Source organism: Telopea speciosissima, chromosome 2 (genome assembly GCF_018873765.1).
Source record: "Telopea speciosissima isolate NSW1024214 ecotype Mountain lineage chromosome 2, Tspe_v1, whole genome shotgun sequence".
NCBI classification, from domain to species: domain Eukaryota; kingdom Viridiplantae; phylum Streptophyta; class Magnoliopsida; order Proteales; family Proteaceae; genus Telopea; species Telopea speciosissima.
The window spans coordinates 68,072,756-68,098,224 of NC_057917.1; the positions used below are offsets into that span (position 1 = coordinate 68,072,756).

Below are 25,469 nucleotides of genomic sequence, written 5' to 3' on the forward strand. Positions count from 1 at the left end.
CCATTTTTACCCTTTTTACATCCTTAAACCTAAAATCCCCAAATCTTCTTCATCTTCCTTCTCCTCCTGCAAACCAACTGCATCTGTAGCACCAGTGAGAAGGCCCAGCCAAAGACATCTGAGTTCTATATACAAACCCTGACAATCCACTTCGGTGTTTACAAACCTTCAAAAAAGCGTTCTTTTGTTGGACAGTTTGCTTAGTTTAAACGTTGTTTGAGTGGTTGATAATATGGAGTTCAGTTTCTAGAGTTTAACACAATTGGGTTTTTGGGTTTCTTTCCAATTTGGTCTTTTTTCTTCTGTTTCTTGATGTTCTTTGGAGATGGTTTTATGCGGGCTAGCGTCAGATGTTGCTTCAAATTCGAAAATGGATCTAGGAGTCGTTGTCATTTACCCGGTTTCTAATTTTGAGGCTCTGCTTTTATATTTTTTGCTGGTGCTGGTTAGTTCGTAGGAATCTGGTTTCTGGGTTTAGTGAGTGTTTTTAACGTTTAATCCTTTGAATGTTTGCCCACATTGTTTGTGGTGTTAAACTGGAGTCTTCCCTCTGATTTGCATACGCAAGTATTGGGATTTTTTTTTTATTTTATCAAATATATGTTTATTTTAATTTATTCGTCAATAGCATTTTATCCTGGATTTGGCTCTTTTTTCTCCCAGGTTATTATCCAATTCTAGGATCAAAACTACCTGAAAAACCATGCGCTAGTCCCTGGCTCAAGATTATGATCGAAAATTTCTTTTTATTTGTTTTTGTTTTTCTCCTGGTTTGGTTTTGTTTTTATGAGTAGAAGATACAGAGATTTCTATGAACTTAGAAGCATTTCCGGTGAACAATTGATTGTTAGAGAGAAGATGAAGTTGCTCCCTCGTAGATTGCCGGAGAGGACAGAGGAGTAGAGCAGAGCTGGTTTGCAGATTTATAGCAGCAGCAGGGTGGAGCTATTCTCTTCAATATCGTTGGAGAATAAAGTAATATCAGCCCTCACTAGTAGATCCCGGACGATGATAGATCGCTGAAGAAGAAAGAGACAGATGGAAGAAATGACAATAGAACGTTGGTTTTGGGGGAGATGGATTTGGGTTATGGGTTATGTCCGTTAAAATGCTCAATGTTAAATATTGAAGGGTAGACTTTTTTTAATGTTTAATTACACCTAACGGTTTCAACTTAAGGGAAAGGACTTATTTGTAAGTCCCACAATCCTCCAGAGGAGGTCCATATAAATGTTGAAACTATGAAGGGTGTTCTGTTATTGTTTCAAACACTTGGGAGGGCATATAATATGTTATACTATCAAACATTTACCAAAAATTACATTCTTTTGGTGTTTTTTTTTTTATTATGAGAAAATTTAAAAAATCTTTTGGTGTCCTTGTAGATATAAGTGATACATTAGCAACTAGCGGCGGCCTTAACTCATCGAAAGGTTTCTTTGAGAATCGAGAGATCGTTATCCCCTGTTATCCGTTGTCCGAACAGCACCTGTTGTCCCCTCACATGGGGCAAAATGACGATTTAACCTCCTTGCCCAAACACACTGTCCGAGGGAGGTTAAGTCATTATTTCGCACCCCATGTGAGAGGACAGCACTGTGTATTCAAGCAGCGAACAACAGAGGATAAAAATTCAGGAATCAAGTGCATCCGTTGTGGAGTGATTGTGAAGTTAAATGTTCATGTGCTTCTAGAATGCTCATTCGCTATGGGTTGTGCCTCCTTCCTCTTACTTTCATTTTGCTGTTTATTTTTCGTCTTACGTTTGTGATTTTCCTTTTTTCATTTCTCATACACCCCCCATCCCTCTGTGCCCATCTCTTCATTCTTCTTTTTTTCTTGTTTTGACCTTAGTTTCCCCCACTTTATTTTGTTGGATCGATGACCCCGTTAAGCTGGGATAAGGTTGAGTTTGTGTTGTTGTTATTGTAGGAAACAAAGACTTATCTCAATGCATACCCTACAAAATGGATTTAGCATATATAAAACACCACCCTTCTTCTCTTGATGGTCTCACACCCACTATGCCCCCACCATTGCTCTATCACTGCCATCACCACCACCTCCCTATTCACCAAAACCACCTTCTCCCAAAGAAATATAGATAATTTATTTTCAGAAATTCAACTACCAACGGGATTTCTTATTCTTTAAATATTTTTTATTGATGCAACCAAAACAACTTCAATTTCTTGACCAAAAAACTATTTGTTGACTATGTAATGAAATCAATCTAAAATTGAACTAGAAATCATACCAAATTTGGCCAAAGAGCTCAAGTGAAATCAGTTTTAATTTCAAAATTGAAACAACACTACAGGAATTTCTATTTCATTGAAATAAGGTGCAAAAATAAAACCAAACAATTTCTGAAATAGAAATCCTCGCGCAAAATTGAAATAGAAAAGCATACCAAACGAGGCCTTAGATTAAAAAAACAAAAAAAGAAAATCCAAACTATAGATGATTTCGAGAAGCAAGAGACTCCATGAAAATCTCTCATCATCATGAGCGCAAATCATAGGGATGAAAGGAATGTTCCTGCTACAAGGCTGGCAGCCAAGGAAATGGGATCTTAAAGGGTATTTTAGAAAATACTAAAACCTAGGAGGGTGTTTATGAACCAAAGGGGAAGTGAATTATTCCATTTCTTTGGCTGCCAGCCTTGTAGCAGTAAATTTTTTTCCCAATCGTAGTCCCACCGAATGTGACCATTAAGGGTATGAAAATTTAGTGCCCGCTTGATAACCTTACTACTGTTTCTGTGCTGAAACTGTGCTGAGAAACAACAAAACAGATTTTTCCGTTTTTGTGCTGAGAAATCGCTTTTGCCCCACTTGGTAAACCTGTTTTGGAAACATTTCCAGAAAACAAACCTTCTCTATTCTTCTCAAAGTGTCTTCCCAATTTGGCCACCTTGGACTTTCCATCAGTGTCAAATCTTCTCTATTCTTCTCTTATCTTATTCATCACAGGTACTAGAGTGGTTTCGAGCATTGTTCCTAATCAAGTTTTGCTATGATATTCTTTTGGGAATACTGTTTCAATAATAACCAGATTGATTTTTGGTTCTAATCATGTATAAGGTGTAAAATCAATTATGGTTCTCCTTACTTGTACCAACTTGATGGATGCTTTAGTTCCCTTGTTACTTTAATTATCAAATCCCAGATTGTTGGAGTAAGCTGCGCATATTAAGGCTTGTGTTATGTGAAGCTCTTCCTAGTTGGGAAAAGGGTTAGTTGATTATTTGAGCTGAGTTGAGTAGTATCTGAAGGTCTTCCTATTCTCTTTGGTAGCACTGCAATAGCTGGTAGACCATGTAGAATCAATCACATACAATTGTATATGGCTTCTGCGGAATTATATCTGTCTGGGCTATGGAGCTTGTTATCAAGTGATTACAGTATGCTGCTAGTGCATTGCAATTAAATGAAGAGTACTGCCAGTAATTATTGACTACAAAGTTGAGTTGCAAGTTGAAGAAGAGGTGTTGCACAACTTCCTCCCAAACCGTCAAGTGTGAGGAGAGGGGTGTGTAACGTGAAGAGTGGTATTTTTATCAGACATATTATTGCATTTTTCAGCCCAGAAATGATAACATGTTCTGTCAAAAGTCTTTCAGGAAGCATAAATTTTGATTTATATTTCAAAAAATACTTCGTTATCAAACGATTTTTGAGTGTTTTTTCGTTTCTGAAAAAACATCAGAAACTATTTCTGATAAGGTTATGAAGTAGGCTCTTCTCATTACTCCTGTGAATTAGGAATTGGCATTAATATCCTTTAAGTTACAGTACATTTCACAGGACCCGTCATGCAGAGGTTAAAGCCGCCGGTGACCGAAATGCAAGGGAGTGAGCCCCATCAAACCCGAGATAATATTTTCTCTTTCTTGTCTAACAGCATGTGCCACTACGCTACCATGGCAACCATTGATTCGGGAGTACCCCGAAAAAGGAGGAGATGCTCTCACGCTTCACTCGGTCGTCATGTAAGTATACATTTTTTTCTCTATTTCTTATTATTCTTGCGTTGTGAGCTTGTGACGGCTGACGATGGTCAATTCTATTTACGGAGAAGCGCCCTAATGGTCTCCTCCTTAGCAGCTGCGAATCTGCGATGCGTGGTTCTCACGACTTTCGTCCTTCTCACGAAAACCTCCCTTCAAATTGGAAGCACAACGGTCGTTCACTTTATTTTCATCTGTCTGGCTCTTAACTCTATATTCTTTTGGTTCATAGAGTCCAAAGATCGAGCAGGTGGTGCTCATTTAATTCAAAAGCCACAACCACAGACCCAGTAGAGCAGGAGATATGGTCCTTCCTCTCCTGAAGCTCGAAACCCTCGCCCTGAAGACATTATGCAAACCCATCGCTAATAGGCTCAAGAAAGAGGCCGGAAAGCATCCCAGGTTCCGCCAGTTCATTATCAACTTTGCCCAGGTCCCTCTCCACTAACTTTTTATCCATTTATCGTTCCTTTACTTCTAATCTATTTTTGGTTACTGTCGAAAATTTATTTCAGTCGTTTTATGGTATATTAAGATGATGTTCAGGTTGATCTTTTATTTGGGTTTGGGTTTGGATTGAGTTTATGCCTTGGCTATTGAATTATGGAGTAATTTTGCTGGAGGCTCGACCGTAGCCTATGTTTATGTTTAATGAATTAATCTAATCCTTTCATTTATGGACCTTGATGACATGGATCAAAGGTTGATAGGACCAATTGTTTGTTGATAAGAGGTCAAATAAGTTTCTTTTGAACTGTGTTGGGGACTTTATAGTGAATTTGTGGTAATAACTGATTGATTACGAGTTTGTTCTAAGGCATAGTGGCTTTATTTTTACCATGTGGGCTGTTTTTCATCTATTTAAGTTCATGTCTCTCTTTTAATTTGCTTTACCTTACAGTTAACAATGTTTCCTCAGGCATATAACAAATGTATATTTTTGAAACTTAGGCAACAACAACAATAACAACTCAGTCTTATCCCAACTACCACTTCTATTAGGGCCACTTTAGGTCTGCCCTGGCTCTTTTAGTTCCTTCAATCTGAATCAACTCACTCTTTCGTACTGGAGCAACCAAAGGCCTCTGTTGAACATGGCCATGCCACCTCAAACGACTTTCTGGTAGCTTATCATGTATCAAAGCTACTCCCAAATAAGCTCTAATATGATCATTTCTTACTTTATCCTTCCTAGTTTTGCCACTCATCCGTTTCAACATCCTCATCTTTGTAACATTGAGTATATCTATATGATGCTTCTTAACTGTTCGACATTTCACACCATACATCATAGCCGGTCGTATGATTGTCCTATAAAAATTTCCTTTTAAGTTTTAAAGGAATACATTGATCACACAACACTTTGGACACACCTCTCCTCTTCATCCATTCTATTTTAATTCTCTGTGAAATATCATCCTCTATATCACTTTCTTTATTTATGATTGAGTCAGATACCTAAAATAATCACTTTGTGGAATCTCCCACTAATCAATTTTCACCACTCATTATCTGTTCTAGTGTAACTAAAGTTATACACCATATACTCCATCTTCATTCTACCTATCTTAAAACCTTTTGATTTCAAGGTTGATCTCCATAACTCCAATTTGGCGTTAATCCCTGCTTTTGTCTCATCCACCATAACAATAACATCAACAAAAAGTATGCACCAAAGAACCTCATCTTGAATACACAACAACAAACTAAGCCTTATCCCAAATAAATAGGGTCGGCTACATAGATCCTTGCAAATCAAAGTAAGAGAAATGAAGAAATGAAGACATAAGAGATGAAAGTGCAAAAAAGAAATGAAAGTAAGAGGAAAGAGGCCCAGGCCAAGAAGTCAGGGAAATCTTAGCTATATGGGGTCGGCAACATGGATCCTTGCCCTCCAATAGGCTCTATCCGAGGTCATACTTGGTACAAGACCCAGACTAGTAGTAAAGAACCCCATACTAAAACCATTCGGACCGGGAGCACAGTTTACCTTGTGAGAGAGGACAATAGAGAGGATTTCAGATTTAGAGGGTATGGCATGGAGGGAGGGGAGAAGGGGAGGGGGGATGGTTTTGGAAATTAGACCATCGGGAATGGGAGAGGGGGAAGGAGAGAGAGAGGAGGACAACAAAGATGCTCAAAGAAATCCACATCAGTGGATTTTATATCTTCCACTGAAGTGAGGGGGGGCCGGGGGGGAGAGGGGGATTCAAGGGCTGAAATGGAATTAATATTGGTTCTAGCCTTCAAGGAGCGATGGAAATAAGCCGTGTTTGAATCACCAAGCTCAAGCCATTTAATTCAGGATTTCTGGTGGAGAAAGTTTTCTTCTTGGGATAAGATGGATTGAAGGTGAAGGGAAATAGATTTTTCATCTTCAGCCAGGAGGGGGTTGTGGATATCTGATTCGAGGTGGGTTTGGATATCTGAAAGCTTAGCTTTACAATCTGAGACAAGGGAGGAATTATTGCCAAGAGTAGAGGAGTTCCACCTTTTGAGGGCTCTTTTAACGTTACGGAGCGCAAAGGAGGAGAGGGGGGGAGAGGTAATGGGGGATCGGTTTTGCTAAGCATCCGCCGCTAACCCAAGAAATGAAGGGTGGGAAGTCCACATATAAAAAAAACTTGAAAGGTTTGGGACCAAAGGAAACATAGCGATGGATGTGGAAAGAGATAGGGCAGTGGTTGGAGTCTCGGAGATGCCTGGAGCGCCAAAAGAAGCATGGGAGGAGGGAAAGGTACTAAGGCAAGATTCATTCACCAATACCCGGTCCAGCTTACAAGCGATACGAGCAAGACCAGCTCTTCTGTTGTTCCAGGAAAATCTGAGCCCAGAGCATCTCAGGTCATATAGCCCAATGTCTTCCAAACACTCATTAAAATCATCTACCGAAGGGTCCCAAAGATGGTCACCCCCGATTTTCTCATTGCCAAAACGAATGACATTTAAATCACCAGCCATGGCCCAAGGAAGATGCTCAACTTGGAGAGCAATGCGGCGAAGGTCAGCCCAAAGAATAAGCCTTTCATGAGCTGAATTAAACAAGGGGAGGTGTCAATGGGGCCAAGCTGTGAATCCCATGGCAAATGACCATAATCGGATGCACAGATTCGTGTTGACATGCTCCATAGTTGGACAGAGATGGCTTCTTGAGTTTTTACTCCAACAATTCAAAGGGCTGTTCCATACATTGTTTAAATTGACTGGTGGTTTTGTCACTGTCGACCTTGAGACTGAGTAATCCACTAGTCAATTGAATTTATTAATTAATATGTGTATTTCTGATGCTGTGCTTACTCTTCAGTTCCCAATCATCATCATATCATCACTTTATCACATTGTTTTTATAACATATCCCCTCCATGTGAATTGCACTCAATTGATTGTGGGAGTGCGAAAAATAGTTACTCTTCACATATGTGCAGCTCATCTGGACTCTCCCGTATAGGCCTTAAATCCCTAATAGTTGGGCTTATAGAGAGTTGGGGTATCACAATAGAAAACTCAAAAATAGTCAGCCCATGACCTATATAATCCATTAGACGCTCAAATTAAGCTTATTGCACTGATTTGTTGTTGGCCGTCTTGTTCTTCGGAACCTTCTGAACAGCATTTTTTTTGGGGGGGGTGGGGTACTGGTGAGACACAGACAATCAGTTGGGTTCCTATCCACCAAACTGAATTAAATTACTCAATTCTACATACTAATTATTTGGGGTTAGCTACAAGATTTCTCTCTTGCAGGGGAGGCACACAGACAATTGGTTGAGTTCCCATCAACCAAATTGAAAACAAATCCTTTCCAGACTACTTGGATCAGTTAAACTAAATTAGTTTTATGCTTCTTAGTACAAAAAAAATGAAAATAATGTACTTAGAATAAGTTGATGGACATGAATAATTCCTGCAATTGGTATTGAGTACTAGTTCAACATGTGTGCTGCAAAAGGTGATATGGCTCATTGTCCCTAGATTGAGTGGAAGTGAGAACTTGATTCATTTTGTACCTCAAATAGTTGTATAAGGCTTCTTCAGTTGTTGCTCTAGGTAACAGTTGAAAACAAGAAACATATAATCACATGTTTTGACCAAATAGAAGTGTCATCTGTGATCTGTCATGCTCCTAATTGTCCAACTCCTGTCCAATACAACAAAATTTTGGAAAATGTAGCATTCTTGTTACAGTTATTTCTTCTCTCTATCCATATATATGTTATGCTTATTTTGATACTTAAATAACTGATACCTCCAACAAATATTCGCTGATGCTGATATATCCTCAAATTTAGTCATTTTTATTTGGAGTTTAAATTTTCTAGTTCTAATAGTTTTGCCCTAAGACATCTACTGTGATCAGGTAAATCATCGGTTCCAAACAAACGTGCAAAGACGCTTCTATGGTCATGCAACTGATGTTGAGATCCACCCTTTGAATGAGGAGAAAGCTGTTCAAGATGCTGCTGATCTTCTTGGGGAACTATTTGTGTTCTCGGTATGCTCCACGCCCAAGTATACTTTTTAGGTCGCCTGTAATGGAAACTATTATATAAGTTGAAATGCTAGTGTACTTCTGTGTATTCTTAAATGTTAGTTCATTAATGCATTTTCTTTTCTGCATAAAATTTCATTTTCATTTCAAAATGTGGATTACTTTGTTCATTTGTAGTGGATGGCTTGGATGGTGTGGGTTGATCATCAGCAGGATTTATTTTTTTTGGTGTACCTAGTGAAGAAATATGCATGCACATGAGCTCGTATGCATAATATATTCTATAGTTACCATGCAATTCTAGAAATTTTTGCAGAACATACTGTAGATTTTCGGAGTCCCTGCATCTCTTCCTTGAAGACCCTGTTTAACTTGTTGTAGAACAATACCTAGGACTGCATAGGGTTGGATGAAACTGTCCACAACTTCCCTATTATTGTGTACCACATACCAATGGAACTGTTGACTGCCTGACTGGTTTGATGATCCTAACAATCTAGTCACAGTCAATTAGGTTATATATGAAAAATAAGAAACATCCATGGATGATCTAAAAGCATGTATAGTTGTATACAATGTGTTTGCTTGTCAAATATTCTAGGAATGCTGGATCAGGGTACCTAACCCTGCATGCACGCCGTAAGTACAAAATTCATGGGAGATGATGATTTCTTATTGTCCATAGGTCAATATTCCCTTTTCTGTATGTTTCTTAGACAACCTGAAGTCTAATCTGTATACTACAATGATGTTCTACAATGTGCTGTCATTAATTTAGGTTGCAGGAGCTGTTGTCATCTTTGAGGTGCAAAGAAGTGCTAGATCAGAGGTTAGAAAGGAGGAATTACGCAGGCAGGAATTAGAGGTAATATTTCAACATTCTTATTTGGTTTAGTTCATTGAATTATTTCTATTTCCCCTCATTATCATTTTATCTCAAACATCCTATAGATGATTTTTCTTTTACATTTACCTGCATGAACTGAAGTCTGGTCCTCGCATTCTCATGTTTTCAGAAAAAGACTTTGACGACTTCGTAAATTGTGTAGAAAACAATTAAATACATAAAAGAATTGCCAATGTAAAAAATTTCAAAATTTAAAGTATTTGCTGATAGAGGATCAGATTTCTGGTATTTTGAGAAGATTTCTGTTCTGTACATGAATGGTTACATGATGCTTTTGGTTATTGTTGGTTTAAGAGGGAATAGTTACATAAGAATTTAAATATTTTAAATGTGTAGTTATGTCATACATGGTCAAATAGTTAGAGTGAAGTTAGGGGTAGGGAAGTGGTTATAGATAACTACTATGTAACTCGTATGTATATATAGCAGATTACTGAATATAGAGGGAGTCTTGGAGTCCTAAATTATCTCTAGAAGTTATCTTGAGAAGAGGTCGGCTACCTCTCAATAAGCCAAGACGCCCTTTCTTCGTCCGTAAAGCAAACCTATATTTTTATCCTATTTTATCTCTTTCCCACCCTATTTTATCTCATCCCATATCCGTGCACGTTTCATCTGGTATCAAAGCCTAGGGAATTATCCACACCCTACTATGGCCCTACAGATTAGCTCTACCGGAAGGCTCTCGCATTCACCCTATCTTATGTATCCTTGCTCAAGAAAGTGATTGGGTGCAAGTATCAAATTCAAAGTGAACTTCCAGTTGTTACTTCGGCAGATGAAACTCTCCATCCAGTTCCTCAAGCTTTTCTGGGCAATTGCATTCACAAACAGAGGGTGCAAGTCCCCGTACATTGGCAAGGCATCTCTCCATCGAAGGCCACGTGGGAAGATCTAGGGACGGTTACAAATCAATTTCCAAATATTGGGCTTGAAGACAAGTCCGTCCCTTGAGAGGGATGGATTGTCATGTACGTGCATGGTTACATGATGCTGTTGGTTATTGTGGATTTAAGAGGGAATAGTTACGTAAGAATTCAAATGTTTCAATGTGTAGTTATGTCATACGTGGTCAAGTAATTAGAGTGAAGTTAGGCTAGTAATAGTTGACCACTTTCCTTCCCCTAACTTTACTCTTAACTACTTGACTAGGTATGACAGAACTACACTTTGAAACATTTAATTCTTACGTAAGTACATAACTATTCCCTCTTAAACCCACAATAACCAACAGCATCATGTAACCATGCACTTACATAACAATTTCACCAAAGATAACTGAATATTAAGTATTCTTTCTTCTTTCTTCTGTCTCTGTTTCTTTCTTTGTGTGAGAAACTATTACTTTTTTCTAAACCTCTTTCTCACCTTCTTCTCAATTTCTTCCTTTTTTAATCTATGTTATCTATTTTATTTTAAAATATCACCTTAACTGCTTGAAGTATCATTCAATGCTAATGGTATTGAAATTGTATTGTTTTAGATGTTAAATTTATCTAGTATTATTCTTCAGCATGCTGTTTAATGCAGTCCTAGATAGGTAGGAGACCTACTAGGAGCCAGTTCAACCAGGATCTGTAGAACTGCTGGTTCGATGGAGGCAGAATTGAGGTTTTAGGTCAAAATTAGGGTTAAAGTTAGGTTTAGGTTAGGGTTGTCTTATATGGTAATGATAGGCAGGTGTAGGGAAGTCTAATGGTATAGGTTTTATGATGTTTGAGTGAATGGAGGTAGGTTAGATGAGTTGGACAGCAAGATAAGGTTATTGGAGACAATTCCTAATGGAAGTAGGAGTAGGGGATTCTAGGGTTTAGGGTGGTGGGAGTTTGATGAAACTTGGATCGAGTGTCAATAATGATGTAAGGGATGTATGCTGAAAGTTTGGTTTGAAACTAATGGACAGGTTTGAAGTTATGGAGGAATCCTAATTAGAGTAGGAGTGAGAAGAAGAAGGTTTAAACAAAGTTCAGATTCAAACTTACTGGAATTGAAGAAATCTTTAATGGCAACAGCTTTGAAGACTAACAATGGGGTCTCCTGATCTACAAGATGCAAGGAGTCGATTAGAGATCCACCAATCCCTTCACCTTGATATTACTCATAAGGTAACCTTGATATTACTCACAAGGCACACTCACGATGGAGCAAAGGCAGCAACAAAGGCAGCAAGCATAAAACTGAGTTTTTATTAATCAAAATTCGTATGTAATGCTGACCTCCTTTACAAACTTATATAGAAAACTCAAAAATAGACTTAGACACTAAAAATGAATGGCCTAACCCTATCCCTAACCTATTAGGTAACTTAAACTGACTAGGAAACTATAATACTAAAGGAAATAGACTCAAAACATTGCTGGACTTATAGAGTCTTAATTCAGCCCAACTTACATCACATGACCACTTAAGTTGTCACATGACCACTTAACTAAGTCACATGATCACTTAAATTGAACCAATTGGATGCAACCAATTTGAATCGGTTCAATTAAAAAACATAAAAATAAACTAAGTATTGGGCTAATCCCGTATGCAACCTATATACCCATATTTTAGGCCCATAAAAGTGGCCTATTACATTAGAAACCCATGGGATCAAAGGCCCAACATGTATGTAATCCAACCGTAGACTTATTCCCAATGAAACAAGCCCTATTTGGTGATGAATCTGCATCACTGTTCCTCTTTTTTTTTTTTTAAATCCTCCTTCCTCCTCTACTCGCAAAATACAGTCCTGTTTACATCCTCCTTTCCTATGGATTATTAGAAGAAGAGAGACGCGTCAAGACACACAAAAAGGATTCCAGAGGTAAAGGCTTTCATCAGAAAATACATGAAATCGAACAGGAACAACACTGGCTATACAACCTGCAAAATCATTCAATTTAAACACACCTTCCTTGGCAAGAGAGTCTGCTAATTTCTTCCCCAGATCTCATTTTGTAAACCTATATCCTTCTATGATAGCATTAAGTTTCTTTTCAAACTCCCATTCTCTCAGACTATAAAGTGCAATATTCACCTCACCCTTCCACCCTAGAAACTAGACAAGATTTAGACTTGCCGTTCTCTTAAAATCCTAAGATTCTACAAAAGCCTCAAACTAGACATAGACACAAATATAGCTTGTTTTACCATTGAAATCTAAAAGAGGCCTCTATCCTCCTCGTCCTCTGACTCTCTGAGAGTCCCAGGTACTATTCTATTTTCCCCAACCCAACCCAACCCAACTCACCCACCCACCTACCATGTCCCATGGATTTTGATAACCTTGGAAGGATGAGTCTAGCACTCTTCCAAGGGCCAGAATGGGGTTACCCTGTGGGCTATGTTTGAATTCCGACAACTTTCCGTTACACAAAAGTGACATTATACCTGAACACTTGTGGGTTTAACTGGGGCATCTCCACATCCATGTTTGCCAGAAGCACTGTGTTTCTCTCATGAAGATGTCCTAAGCCAAGACCCAGTCATTGTATCTGCTTACCATCTCTTGATTGGTGATGTAGAAAGTTGTGTCTATGGAAGGTTTAAATCTATTGTTTTGCTGATATAGTGCAGAAGCATCGCAGATCACTTGAATGATAGTTAATTTAGCATGGAGAAGACATGGGGTAAAAATTACTTTATAGCTTTGTTCTATCAAGCTACAACAAAGCTGTAATTCATTCCCTTTTCTTAATTTTCTTTGGAGAATGTCATAATGGTGTAAGAATTGAACATGATGTATGTACTTTTGGAAGCAGAGGATGACTTTGGAGTTTGGTCTTTGTAGCTAACATTTTCCCTATTGCTTTCCATTATTTACTACTTGGTACTTTCTTCTTGGGAGTTACTTGCATTTCTTTTGCATAAAGTAGGTAGAACAAATAGATCCTTTGACCTGTTACTGTGAAGGTTTGAAGTTAAATACATTATTCATTTACCTGAACACTTGTGGGTTTAAGGGCCATTGTCTTCTCTTATAAGGGCCAGTCCATTTATCTTCTTGACGTTTACCATTTATTTCTTTCACTGTTCAGCCAATGACGCAAAAAGATGAAGAGTTGGCTAGAGAAGTGGAACTTCTTAAGCAAAAATTTGAAGAGCTCGAACAGCTTGCTAGGGGACGAGGACTGAATGGTCATTTCAACTTCAAGCATCCTCAGGCCACTGAATATGTAAAGTCAGCAACACCTCACTAAGTAGGCTATCTGATCATGAAATTTATTTTAGTTTCACCTGTTACAGGGAAAGCTTGTAAGTTTTGCATATGGTTCATCTCGAGTAATTAGGGATGTGTTTCACTGTCCCCATTTGTAAATGAAATAAATAAATTGAAGCTTGAAAGATTTTTTTCCCGATATACAGGGGATGTATATTATGTATAAGCCCGCCACCCCCCCCCCCCAAAAAAAAAAAAAAAAAAAAATCCCCCAACCCCCTCCCTGGTGTAGCATGAGAGTCAAATTCCCATGACCTCCTGGGACCCTTGCAAACTACTGGTAGGGGTGCCACCAATTATTGTAGGAGTTGGCTTCAAGCTTAGAAGAGATTTTTTTTTTTGGTAACTAAGCTTAGAAGAGTTTATGCTCTTCCATTTTACTGCATATTATTTCTCTGTAGCATGAAATAAGTAGAGCAATATTGTTAGTTGAGCTTAGAAGAGTTTATGCTCTTTATTTAATTATTGATTTTTTGATAGAATACCTACAATGTCAATAGTTGTCAATTACGAAAATTGTTTGTCCCATGATTTTGTATGAATCTTTTTTTTTGGGGTAAATTACACTTAAGGTACCTAATGTTTAGGTATTTATGTTTAAGGTACCTAATGATTAAAAATCTATGTTTTTTTTTCTTCCTTTTGGGAGGGGGGGGGGACACCTAAAGCACAAACAATGTTAAGTACATGTTAACAAATGATAATGATAATTAAATGATTAAAATTACATAAGTTTCTATATCTACCAAAAGATTTTAATTGGAAGGATATAGTTCAACATCACGATTTTCAATTTTGATTTCCCATTTTTTAACCTTTGATTTAAATAACGGAGTGTCTGAATGATACCTCCATAGGTGTATTTAGAACTTGACATATTTTTTTAATTGCCCCTTATCTTATTTTCAAAAGTTTTTTAGTAGTACAAATGTGAAATGATTCTATACCCTTATTGGAAAAAATTGTGTAAAAAATTGTCATAATAAAAGAGAGAAAAAAAAAGAGAAAAAGGTAAAGCATTATTTCACCTTGAGGTGTTACTAAGAAAATCCACACACACACACATTGAAACTAAGGCAGTGTTTGGTATGCATTATAGGTCAATTTTGCAATTTTATCATTCGGGAATGTGAAATCAACCTAGAATGCATACCAAACACGTTTTTGTACTAATTTATGGCGAGATGTTTGATTACATAGGGGCATGAAAAATCTAAGGCCAAACAATTGGGATAATTGAATAGTTATGATCATAGCATATCCAACACTCCTGTTTATTAAAGCCCTATTAGATATATATGACAAGGGAAAATCCCCGCCATGTGGGTTATATACACTTATACCAGGATGGTGAAGCATGAAAGATTACCCATTCTGGGGTTGTGGGGAACCCTTCCCCAATATGATATTCATCTTTTAAGGAATGGGTCATATATAAATTTTCTAGTTGACGGTGATATTTTTCTTCTTTTGTATATTGATTTTGCTGGTAGTTTATTCCAGCGTTAATAAATTCTTTTTACCAAAAAAAAAAACAAAAACTGACGGTGATATTCAGCATTGAGGTGTATTGTAAGGTCACTTGTATATGGAAAATTTGGTGTGCTTGTAATAAAATCTTCGATTTAAGTTTTTCTTCAATCATAGATGAATGAGAATCAATTTACTGTAGCGATTCAGATGCACACGAGAGAGAAGGGTGAATTTCCAACCTGATGGAGAAAAACTTAGTCCTAAATTATTTAACACCCTTATGGAATTTGGAATTCGGACTTTGCCAGGATGGTAGGATCAGAGGATCGCCGGGGAGATCAATCCTTTATATCCCTTTTATGGGGTAGCCGTGAACCGTACATTTTGGAGAGGAATCTTGGAACGATGTTGTGCTCTGCATGTCGTGGGCGATAGTGGGGATACACTTTATACTTTCCGTCTACTTATGTTCTTCTTTTCACCCTCTCCTCCCACGCCCCCCTAAGTAAAAGGCTAAAAGGCTAAAAGCCCCTCCGTATCATTTCATATGCTCTCAAGCTTCCTCTTCACTGGTTCCTCGTCTATTCGATATCCCCTCTCCATTTTCCAACTTTCCAGTGCTTCTTTCATGCTTTCACACGTAGATCTCAACCCAAGAAGAAAGAGTTAAACCATAAAGTCTCTAAATGACCCATTCTCACCTTTAATCTATGTTCCATATTCTTTCTAGGGATGTAAATGGATATTCGTAAATCCATATTCGATCCGCGTTCGTATCCGTTTAGGAAAATTTGAATCCGTCCGAAATTAATCGGATACGAATATGATAATCCCCCTATCCGATCAATTATTATCCGATTCGTTTAGCAATCCGACGGTATTAAAATATCTGAAATATAACTCTGTGTTTGTCTATCCTTTTAAGTTACCTTATTGAATTTTGTTATCTTATTTTTATAAATTTATAAGTTAAGATAATATGATTCTTTTTCTAGATTTGCTATTGATTTATATATATTGTTTTATGCAATGTGATACATGAAATTACATATCTATTAAAAAATCAAAAGTAAAAAACATAAGAGAATAAAAGACTAAGAAGAGTAGAAGAAATGGTAGTTATTGAACTCTCAAGTCTCTACCCTAACCCTCATCATAAAAACAGTAAATATGTCAACGGATAGTCAAAAAATTGTATTTGATCCGTATTCATATCCATTTAAGAGAACCTATATTCAAAAAATACTATTCAAAAATTATCCGAATCCATCCGAATATAATCGGATACGAATATGATAATGTCACTATCCGCCCGAATTCGATCCATTTACATCCCTAATTCTTTCTCCTTTTAAGTTGGGGCTGGTTGGTCACCCAACTAATTTCATGAGGAAAACACACATTATAGTGACTTGTAAGGTTCCAAAGAAAACAAGTTGGCTCTTTTTACACTTTTAAATTAAAGCGAAAACCACCCCCCCCCCCCCCCCCCCCCCCAAAACCCTATCCTAGCAATTGTATCAACTTGGGTGTGGTAATGCTGTTTATTCATTGGATTGAAGTTATTGAGAAAAAAGGTAATAAAAAGAATGGTTACTAGATGTTCTTCAATCAATTAGATTGGATTGTGAAAATAAAATACTATTATAGGTGGGAAAAAGGAAGCAAGTATTCTTGTACATATTCTTTTATACCCTTCTTACATAATAAACAGTGAAGCCTATATTGACATTCTCTCTCGTTTATTCTGACAATGTAGGCCGCATATGGACCTCATATGAATGATGCCATTTTCTAACCCTCATTGGTGTAGTGTACAGATTCCTTCGTACACTGGCTTTGTATGAAACCCTCCTCTAGTGGATGTAATATTGCAATTTCACTTTTTTGGTAAGAGTGACAAATTTTATGTTTCAACAAATAAGGGCTTATTTGATAATACTTTTGTTTCTAGGCTATGTTTCCGTTCATAAAAATTTTTTTGTATTTCTATTACTGGGCCAAGTTTCTTGATAAAAAACACATTTTGGGTTAGGAAAGAACTAGAAACGCGTATTATGCATAATATTTTTTGTTTCTGAAACTTTGATAAATTTTCAAAAATGCCATTGAATATCCAAAATTTTGGTGGAGGTGTTTAGAGATGTAAATGGCTCAGATACGAATTGGATTTGTTCGGATCCATATATTCTCTATCCGGATATGGATATTCCTAAACGGATACAGATGCAGATGCGAATCGAATTCCAATTGTCAAATATCCATTTACATCATTGACTTGTGTAACTTAGACCTTCCTCCCCCTGACAGATATGATTCGCGTCTTAGTCTCATGATTATCATTTCCTGATTCTTATAATCTATTGAATCTTCAAAAACCCTCAAGATCATTAGCTACTTAATTTTTTATTATTAGTTTTTTTTTTCTTTCGAATTATTTGAATTCAAATCTAGTTACCCCTAAACGAATGCAGATGCGAATCAAATTCAGATTTTTGAATATCCATTTACATCCATAAAGGTGTTGAAAGTGGTGGTGGTGGTGGAGGAGGTGGCGATGGTGGTGCAATCTTGCAAAGATGAGAGTCATGGTGATAGGTAGAACACCCCCATTCCCTTATTTCTCCGTTTTATTTTTGGAATAGAGAAATTCTAAATTGGAGCTTCTTTAATTTTATTTAATTTTTAACTATTTTTTTTTTGTCCCAATTCATATCCAAGAACAAAAAAATGAACCGATGCTAATAAATAGATTTTTATTCTTTTTTATTCCTAAGGAAGAAAAAAAAAACACAGAAGTGAATATGTTTTGTGAAATAATAAATAATAATAAGAGGTAGCGGTGGCGCAACCGTGCAACACGAATTGTGGGGTGGTTTGCTAGATAGCTAACCAAGGTTTCCTGAAGCTTTGCCTTTTTTATTGTTTTGTTTTTTAACCGTGAGTTTGAATAAGCTTGCCAAGGTTCCCCATGCCGACATTGTGAGGATATATTCCAGTGTTTTCTCACATCTTCGCTATGTGTGCTTCGGATTGTCTCTCTCTCTCTCTCTTTCCTAATCATATGAGTTTTTTTTAGATAGAATAACAAAGTGTAGGAAAAGAGATGCCTCCCACGCTGTCAACGAGGAAGGGTTTGGGTATTGCTCTCGAATTGGCGGTGTCAATCGATTCGTATCGATATTGACCCATATAGATATTGATACTAGGCTGATATTGAATTGGTGAACACTTACATGGCCATGGTATAGACAGGGGATATAATTGTCAAAATAAGGCACAACATTGGTATCTTTGAGAGCAGAACTGCCAATATGATTGATACAATCTAATACCATTATTGATACCAATACCAATATCAATATCAATACCAATACATATCAGTTTGTAGCATTACCTAAAAGGCTAAAACCCACTCAAATTGAGGAAAAAATTGATTACGTCATTTATGAAGTTTTGTTGGGTAATTGTAATTAATTACCGAAACACTCTAAATATTGGATTTTAATCATTTTCAGTGCCTTCATCTGCTAGTGAAGTGCAATGAGGGGCTGGCTTCATGATACGTGGATTATTTCAAATCTAATGGCTGGTTGATTTTTTTTATTTTTATTTTGATCCAGCCATTGGATTTAGAATAATCCACGTGTCATGCAGCCAGCCCCTCACTGGCAAATGAGGGCGCTGGTGAGGATTAAAATCTCTAAATATCTTTCATGTTCATAAAATGATCTGGTGAATCGCCCATATCTTCCACAGGTCAAACGAGTTCTCGGTTCTCACAGGGAATTTGCCTACGACAGCTCGAACAAAGTCTAAGGAAGCTCTGAATTCTCCAGAGAATCTTCAGTTCTCTGGAGAATGATTCCCTGCCCACTTGTTACTTATTGCTTACACCAAAATTTTCACATTTAAATGGAAAATGAAATATTCTGCTTGGATGGAGGTAAAGCCGGCAAGTAATTATTATAACAATTTATCAGTTTTAAGGCTTATTGTTTCAAAATCAAACCGGATCGATTAATATTCGATTTCAAGTTTGTTTAAATGATTCAGTTCAGCTTCGGTTCAAAATTCACACACCGTTTCCTAAATAGGGTCGGCCCAGCCCCGCCCGGTGGGGTGGTTCAAGCTTCAACCGGTGCAATCTGCAATGTGAATGGTAACTAATAAAGTACTCGAAATCACCGACTTTTCCATGCAAAAGACCACAGCACAGAACATAGGGGTAACGTAGTAATTGGGAAATTTTTTATCTTCTTCTTCAACCCCTTTTTTGCCGCGAACAATTTGCTCTCTTAAGGGAAGGGTTTTGCATGGAGGGAGAGTAGAAAAGCAAATCCACAAATCCACCTCTCTTCGCTTCGGTCCTTTGCTCTCACTTGAAAACCAAAGTCCTTGCCGAAGTCTTCCAGTTCTGAAAACGAAACTGAGAATCTAAAACGCTTTTAGGTGAGAGCTTCATTCCATCGAATTAGGGCTTCAAACTGACTCTTTTTTTCTCTTCTTCTTTTTAACTCCTGCAATTTATTGGTTTTGTTTTCTCGATTGTTTCTGATTCCCAAAACTCCAGGGTTTTCGGATGTAGAAAATAGTGATTATTATAGTTTGAGTTTGGGTTTTCGATTCTTTGCTGTCTTTCAGTTTCATGATTCTGCGATCATTTCTTAAGCACTTGTTCTATTTTGGAGAATTTTGTGTTGTTTCTGGAGTGAGGTTGAGGTAGTGTTGTATGTGATTTGTGCATAGGGCTTCGGTGAGGATTTTGGTTGCAATGGGGAAGGGTTCGAAGATTCTTTGCAAGTCTGCTTCTCACCAACTCTTCAAGGATAAGGCGAAGAACCGGGTGGATGATCTCCAGGGTATGTTTACGGATCTACAATTCGCTAGAAAAGCGAGTCGCACGGGCGATGTTGCTGTTCTGGAGGAGCAAGTACATCAGATGCTGCGCGAGTGGAAAGCCGAACTCAACGCGTCTTCTCCTGCATCATCTTTGCTTGTCGGTGTTTTCTACTTGTTACTTTATTTCTTTTTCATTTTTCTCTTTTTGAGTTCCTTTCTCTCTTTCGTTTGTCATGATCTTTATGAAACATAGGGATGTGTATTGTGCAGGGCGGTAGTACTGCTTCTTTCTCTTCGGATATTTGCCGTATGTTGCAGCGCTGTGATGAGGAAGATGACGCAACTAGTCCATTGGCAGAACCTCCCAACCCTAAGCTTGAGCCCGATGATCAAAGCCTTCAGGCCATAGATTCCAGGGCATTCCAGGAGGTAATATCCGTCAATCTTTTTTTCAGGTTCAATTGGCTTTGATATATATTGTGCATTTCTGATGCTTTCAGTGATAGGAGCTGGAACATGAGTCAAAGAACTGGATTCTATGGTCTAAGTGACACATTGATCTGCTTAAGTCTTACAATCTCCAAGTTGACTGTGTCCTATGTTGTATTGTAGTGCAAATGTGCAATTGCAAGAAGTATGTGCCATTGGTGCTTATAGTTCTACGAGATAGTCACTATTTTTCTTGGCTGGCTTCTAAACAGAAAGGGAATATAGTCGAAATTAATCTAACTGTTTATAATTAATATATGTCAGCTACGTTACTCTTTTAATCGCTAGGTGAAACAATAGCTATAAACAACAACAATGATTATGATTGTGAGTAGTACATGTTCATGGATTATGATTGAACCTGTAGTTTTTATCTCTGCTTTACCTGTAAAGCATAGTAGGAAGGAGCCTAGGGCTTTCCGTTCGGATTTGATTGTTAGTATTGTTCTACACTTATACTAGTAGTGGCATGTGCTGGTGGTTGTAATTATTTATAGTAGTTAGCTCAGTGTAGTCAAACTTATTTCAGTTATTGTATTAGCAAACTTACTCTGTTTGGCGTAGTGTCATAAGTAGATAATCAATATATTTCAGATATTCTCTTATATAGATCCATCGTATTTTCTGAAATGATCTAGAAGGCATGGTTAGTTGGAGGCTATAGCTTTCTTACTGCCTTACAGGGTATAGTTGGAAGCTATTGCTTTTGTATTTCATATATATGGTTAGTTGTGACTTACTGTTCTCCATTTGCAAGTGCCCAGAATGGGGAGCAAAAGTGAGAAAGATGACTGATAGATTAGTCAAGATAAATAAGATCTGAACAGATTCGTGAAGAAAAAGTCAAGGGAGTTAAGAATAGGTCTGCGAATTATAATCTGTAACTAGAAGTCCTAAATGTCATGGTATTGTCTGATGCTTTATTTTTCTTACTCCATAGTTGCTCAACAAGTTGTAGGAAAAAGATCTCCTCTTTCTCCATTCAATTTTGCTCTAGTGTATTCTGATAATGTTGCTGTGGATTATCAAAATTATCTCTTGTAATCTACTTGTTATTCCTAACTTCATGATCATAGCATTTTGTAAAGGGCATTGCACCTTAAAATTTTGAGCTGTAAAATATTTTTTTTGTTGAAATGGTATCTCTTTTACACATTTGGATATTATGAGCTGTAATTTATCTATCAATTTGCTGCAATCATTATGGAAATCTATTTTTGTGACCATGTAGTATATGCGACTGGTTCAAGCAGCTGACATGGGTGGACTTGTTTCCACTAGAGGGAGTCATGTAACATTTTAGTGCACTCTTAATGGCCCTCCTCTGATATTCATTTAATTGGATCAAACAGATAAAATTAGTCAAGTGTTTAGGACCATTGGATTGGCCTTCTTTCTGGTTATCAGGACCTTGGCAGCATATGGAGCCAAAGTTTCTTAGTTCTCCACCAAAGGAGAAGAAAATAGTCAAGAATAATGAAACAATGTTTTCAATTGTCTTTTAGACTTTTAGTTAAACCAAGATATGCATGTCTTCATTTTTAGTTTGTTGACAATATCCAACCCAAAAGCCCAAGCTTTAGGGTGGAGAAGCATTTCCCAGGGTCATAAGCCTAACAGTCGCACACTACCCAACCGATGTTGGACTAAAGCTCCCCAGTTTCTGGACATAGAGTTGTACTTATTGCATCAAATTTCCTCACCTTTGGGCCATGGGCTCCCCACATGGCTAGTTCATGGACAACCTACTCTACCATTTGACGATTTTCAATCCATAAATCCGAGCTTCGGGGTGGAGAGGCCCTTCCTGGGGTTATAAGACCAACAACCGCACACCACCTGATCGATGTGGGACTAAACCCCCCATTCCTAGCCATGGAGCTGCATGCACTGCATTTTTTTGGTTGTTATTTTGGATGCTTTGTAATTTTCTGCTGTTCTATTTGCTGTTAAAGATGGATGTGTACCATGAGCTGTGTAATTTTGCTTTCAGGATTATTTCACAAATCAGGTACCAGAAGAAAATGGGTTTCAAGGGGTTGATCAATGCAAAAGTGATCCCTCGGAGGTGCATAATGCATCAATTAATAACTTGGAATTGATATCTCACCTGGACTATCATCAATTTGATTTGCATCAAGATTTTGACCATAATATTTTCATCGGCTTTAATGGTACTGGTCAGTGTGGAGAGGATGGAATTTCTCATATTACTGGTATTCTTCCAAGTATCTGCCCTCCACCTTCTGCCTTCTTAGGACCAAAATGTGCACTCTGGGATTGTTCTAGGCCTGCTCAGGGGTCAGAATGGGGTCAAGACTACTGCAGTAGCATTCATGCAACCCTAGCATTGAATGAAGGCCCACCAGGTATGACTCCAGTCGTGCGACCACGGGGCATTGGTCTGAAGGATGGTCCCCTTTTTGCCGCTCTTGGTGCAAAGACGCTAGGAAAGAATGTGGGTATTCCAGAGTGTGAGGGGGCTGCAACTACAAAGTCTCCATGGAATGCTCCTGGTAAGCTTATCTTGTGTCCTTGTATTCTTGTGCATATAAGTATACTCATCACAGCCTTGCATCTCTGATTCATGTTATGTTGAATTACTGAGGATGTCAGCTTGGTCTATCTAATCACTCTCTCATGATGCAGAACTCTTTGATCTCTCTGTGCTTGAGGGTGAAACAATTAGGGAGTGGCTCTTTTTTGATAAACCTCGAAGAGCATTTGAGAGTGGTAACAGAAAGCAGAGGTCACTGCCAGATTACAGTGGACGTGGTTGGCACGAGTCAAGAAAGCAGGTGATGAAGGAATACGGGGGGCTTAAGAGGTCTTACTACATGGATCCACAGCCGTTGAACCATATCGAGTGGCACCTATATGAATACGAGATCAATAACTGTGATGCTTGTGCACTGTATAGGTTGGAACTCAAGCTTGTTGATGGAAAGAAAAGCCCCAAAGGAAAAGTTACAACTGATTCACTTGCCGATCTGCAGAAGCAGATGGGAAGGCTGACTGCTGAGTTCCCTGCGGATAACAAACGTTCTGTGAAGGGCAGGGTAAAAGTAAGTTTGAAGGGTGGTGTTGGGAATGTCAATTCCGCTCCAAGTCAGATTGCTCCTACAAATGAAGCTTTTGGTTATGGTGTGAATGCTCCATATGGTTATCTTGTTGAGAATTTCACAGACTACTATGGTACATGATGAGGAGACTTAAACTGCATGTGGAAGCTAACAGCATTGTGAAATCAAGATTTTAATATATCACGCTTTTCGCTGTAGATGTTGGAATCGTTACTATTTCTCTGTAGGTCATAAGTCTTCAGTTTCTGGTCTCAATAACATTCAGCCAGCCACAATTTTGATACATGGAGATATTGTGCATATTTCATTATCATCTGGGAGGGCTATTGTAGAGTTTCCTGGATGCTGTAGCATCCTCTGATTACTGGGGATGATTAACTTATAGTAGAACTGGTTGTATTTAGGTGGTGCAGTTCGCTAACTACATGGGCTGAAATCGACTGCTGATGATAGGAGGCCTCAAGAATTGTAAAGGATAAAGGTGCAAGTGTAGCTGTAGTTGTATCCTTTGCATCGTATGGGTTATGCATCTATATGTCCAATATGCAGCTTTGGCAAAGCTTCTGAAAGTCTTAGCAGAAGCTTTCTGTGCTGTTGGTTATAAACATGTTAAACTTCTGAATTGACAGCTTATTCAGCTACTATTACTACTAAATTGCTTTCTTAGCTCATTACTGTTCCAAATTGATTCTTGTATATTTTTGCTTCCACCCCACCCCTCCTTTATAGCATATTCATTTCCTTCATTAGGTGGGAAGGGTTCTGCTTTACTTCTCTTATCTGTTGCACATGTTGCATTTCGCTCTCAATTGCTTCTTCTTTTAATTATTTTGCAAGATATTGCGGACATGGTGTATGATGTTTGACAACTTATTCAACCTACTGGTACATGCATAAAATTTACTCTCTCAACTTATTATTGTCCCGCAATGATCTATCTACATGTGTTTTTGGTTGTGTTTGTTCTTTTCCTTGTAAACTTGGCACATTCATTTTCTAGATGAAATGGAAAAGATCATTTAACTTCTGTTGTTTGACAATTTGTTGGCCTTAATAAGTTAAGTTACAACAGTAGTGTGTCGTAAAGATCATACTGATTAGGTTGCACAATCATGATTACAAGAAATCTTCCGAAGTATAATTTTACCCAATATGGTAAAAGTTTTAAATAGGTTACATAATCATGATTACAAGGACTATTCCATCAGGACAAACGTTGACAAAATGTAGACCTTGAGAGAATCTCTTAGGGAATTTTGTGATTTTCCACAATTTTTTGTACTTCTAATGATTTTCTCTATATTAGGGATCTGATTTCTAGAGGCCAATTACATTATGGATTGGTGAACCATATGTTTCCTTCACATATTGCTAAAGCGTCTGTTAAGACCCCTATTGTTGATACATCCTCTCTGGATGATGAATGGTTTTGCCCCTTCTTTGGAGAGTCGGCGCCCTCACATTGATGCGAAGGGCGATCTCCTGACCGGCACTGTAAGGGTGGACCTCTTACCTATCTTATGGGTTAGGGTCGTGGGTCTCGTGACACCTTCTCTTGGAGTGGTAATAGATTAATCACTTGTTTAATAATAAAAAAAATGTTAGGTACTAGGTTTCATCAAGGTTGTTGGGAAGATTTGGAACACTATTTGGAAACTTAAAATTCACCCTCGTTATAAACTCTTCTTTTGGAAGGTTTTGATTAGGGTAATTACAAAAGATAAAAAAACTTATCAATTATTCTATTTTAATCCCATTTGCCCTCTTTGTAAAGTGGAAAATGAGTCGTTATGGCTTTCTTTTTTTTCTTGTACTTCATTAAAACATATCTGAGATTCTGAGTTGCTGGGCCATTGGGGATGCCTCCAGGTTTCATCTTTTGTTGATTCCTTGGTGTTTCCTCCTTATTTGTCTCAGTTAGATAAGTCTCGCTTGTTATCTATTATTTCTGCTATTACCATGTATTTTAT

The 25,469-nt window shown here is 37.8% G+C and overlaps 2 protein-coding genes across 4 annotated transcripts; both read left to right on the forward strand.

The window, feature by feature from the left end:
* The first annotated feature begins 955 nt into the window (after positions 1 to 955).
* On the forward strand, positions 956 to 24,187 carry LOC122652578 (transcription factor VOZ1-like). Of its 3 annotated transcripts, XM_043846367.1 has the most exons (6): positions 956 to 962; positions 3,311 to 3,313; positions 19,835 to 20,084; positions 20,198 to 20,356; positions 22,410 to 22,932; positions 23,066 to 24,187. In XM_043846367.1, the coding sequence occupies exons 3-6, from the start codon at positions 19,860 to 19,862 to the stop codon at positions 23,617 to 23,619; spliced, it is 1,461 nt and encodes a 486-aa protein (XP_043702302.1). In that variant the 5' UTR covers positions 956 to 962; positions 3,311 to 3,313; positions 19,835 to 19,859; the 3' UTR covers positions 23,620 to 24,187. The 3 variants fall into 3 exon arrangements, with proteins under 3 accessions (XP_043702302.1, XP_043702301.1, XP_043702299.1); XM_043846366.1 differs by lacking the exons at positions 956 to 962; positions 3,311 to 3,313 and adding an exon at positions 19,384 to 19,536 and having other exon boundaries at positions 19,833 to 20,084; XM_043846364.1 differs by lacking the exons at positions 956 to 962; positions 3,311 to 3,313 and adding an exon at positions 19,384 to 19,515 and having other exon boundaries at positions 19,818 to 20,084.
* Positions 4,314 to 13,643, forward strand: LOC122652580 (OPA3-like protein). Its single transcript, XM_043846368.1, has 4 exons — positions 4,314 to 4,445; positions 8,370 to 8,504; positions 9,280 to 9,366; positions 13,431 to 13,643. The coding sequence occupies exons 1-4, from the start codon at positions 4,317 to 4,319 to the stop codon at positions 13,590 to 13,592; spliced, it is 513 nt and encodes a 170-aa protein (XP_043702303.1). The 5' UTR covers positions 4,314 to 4,316; the 3' UTR covers positions 13,593 to 13,643.
* Positions 24,188 to 25,469: the final 1,282 nt, after the last annotated feature.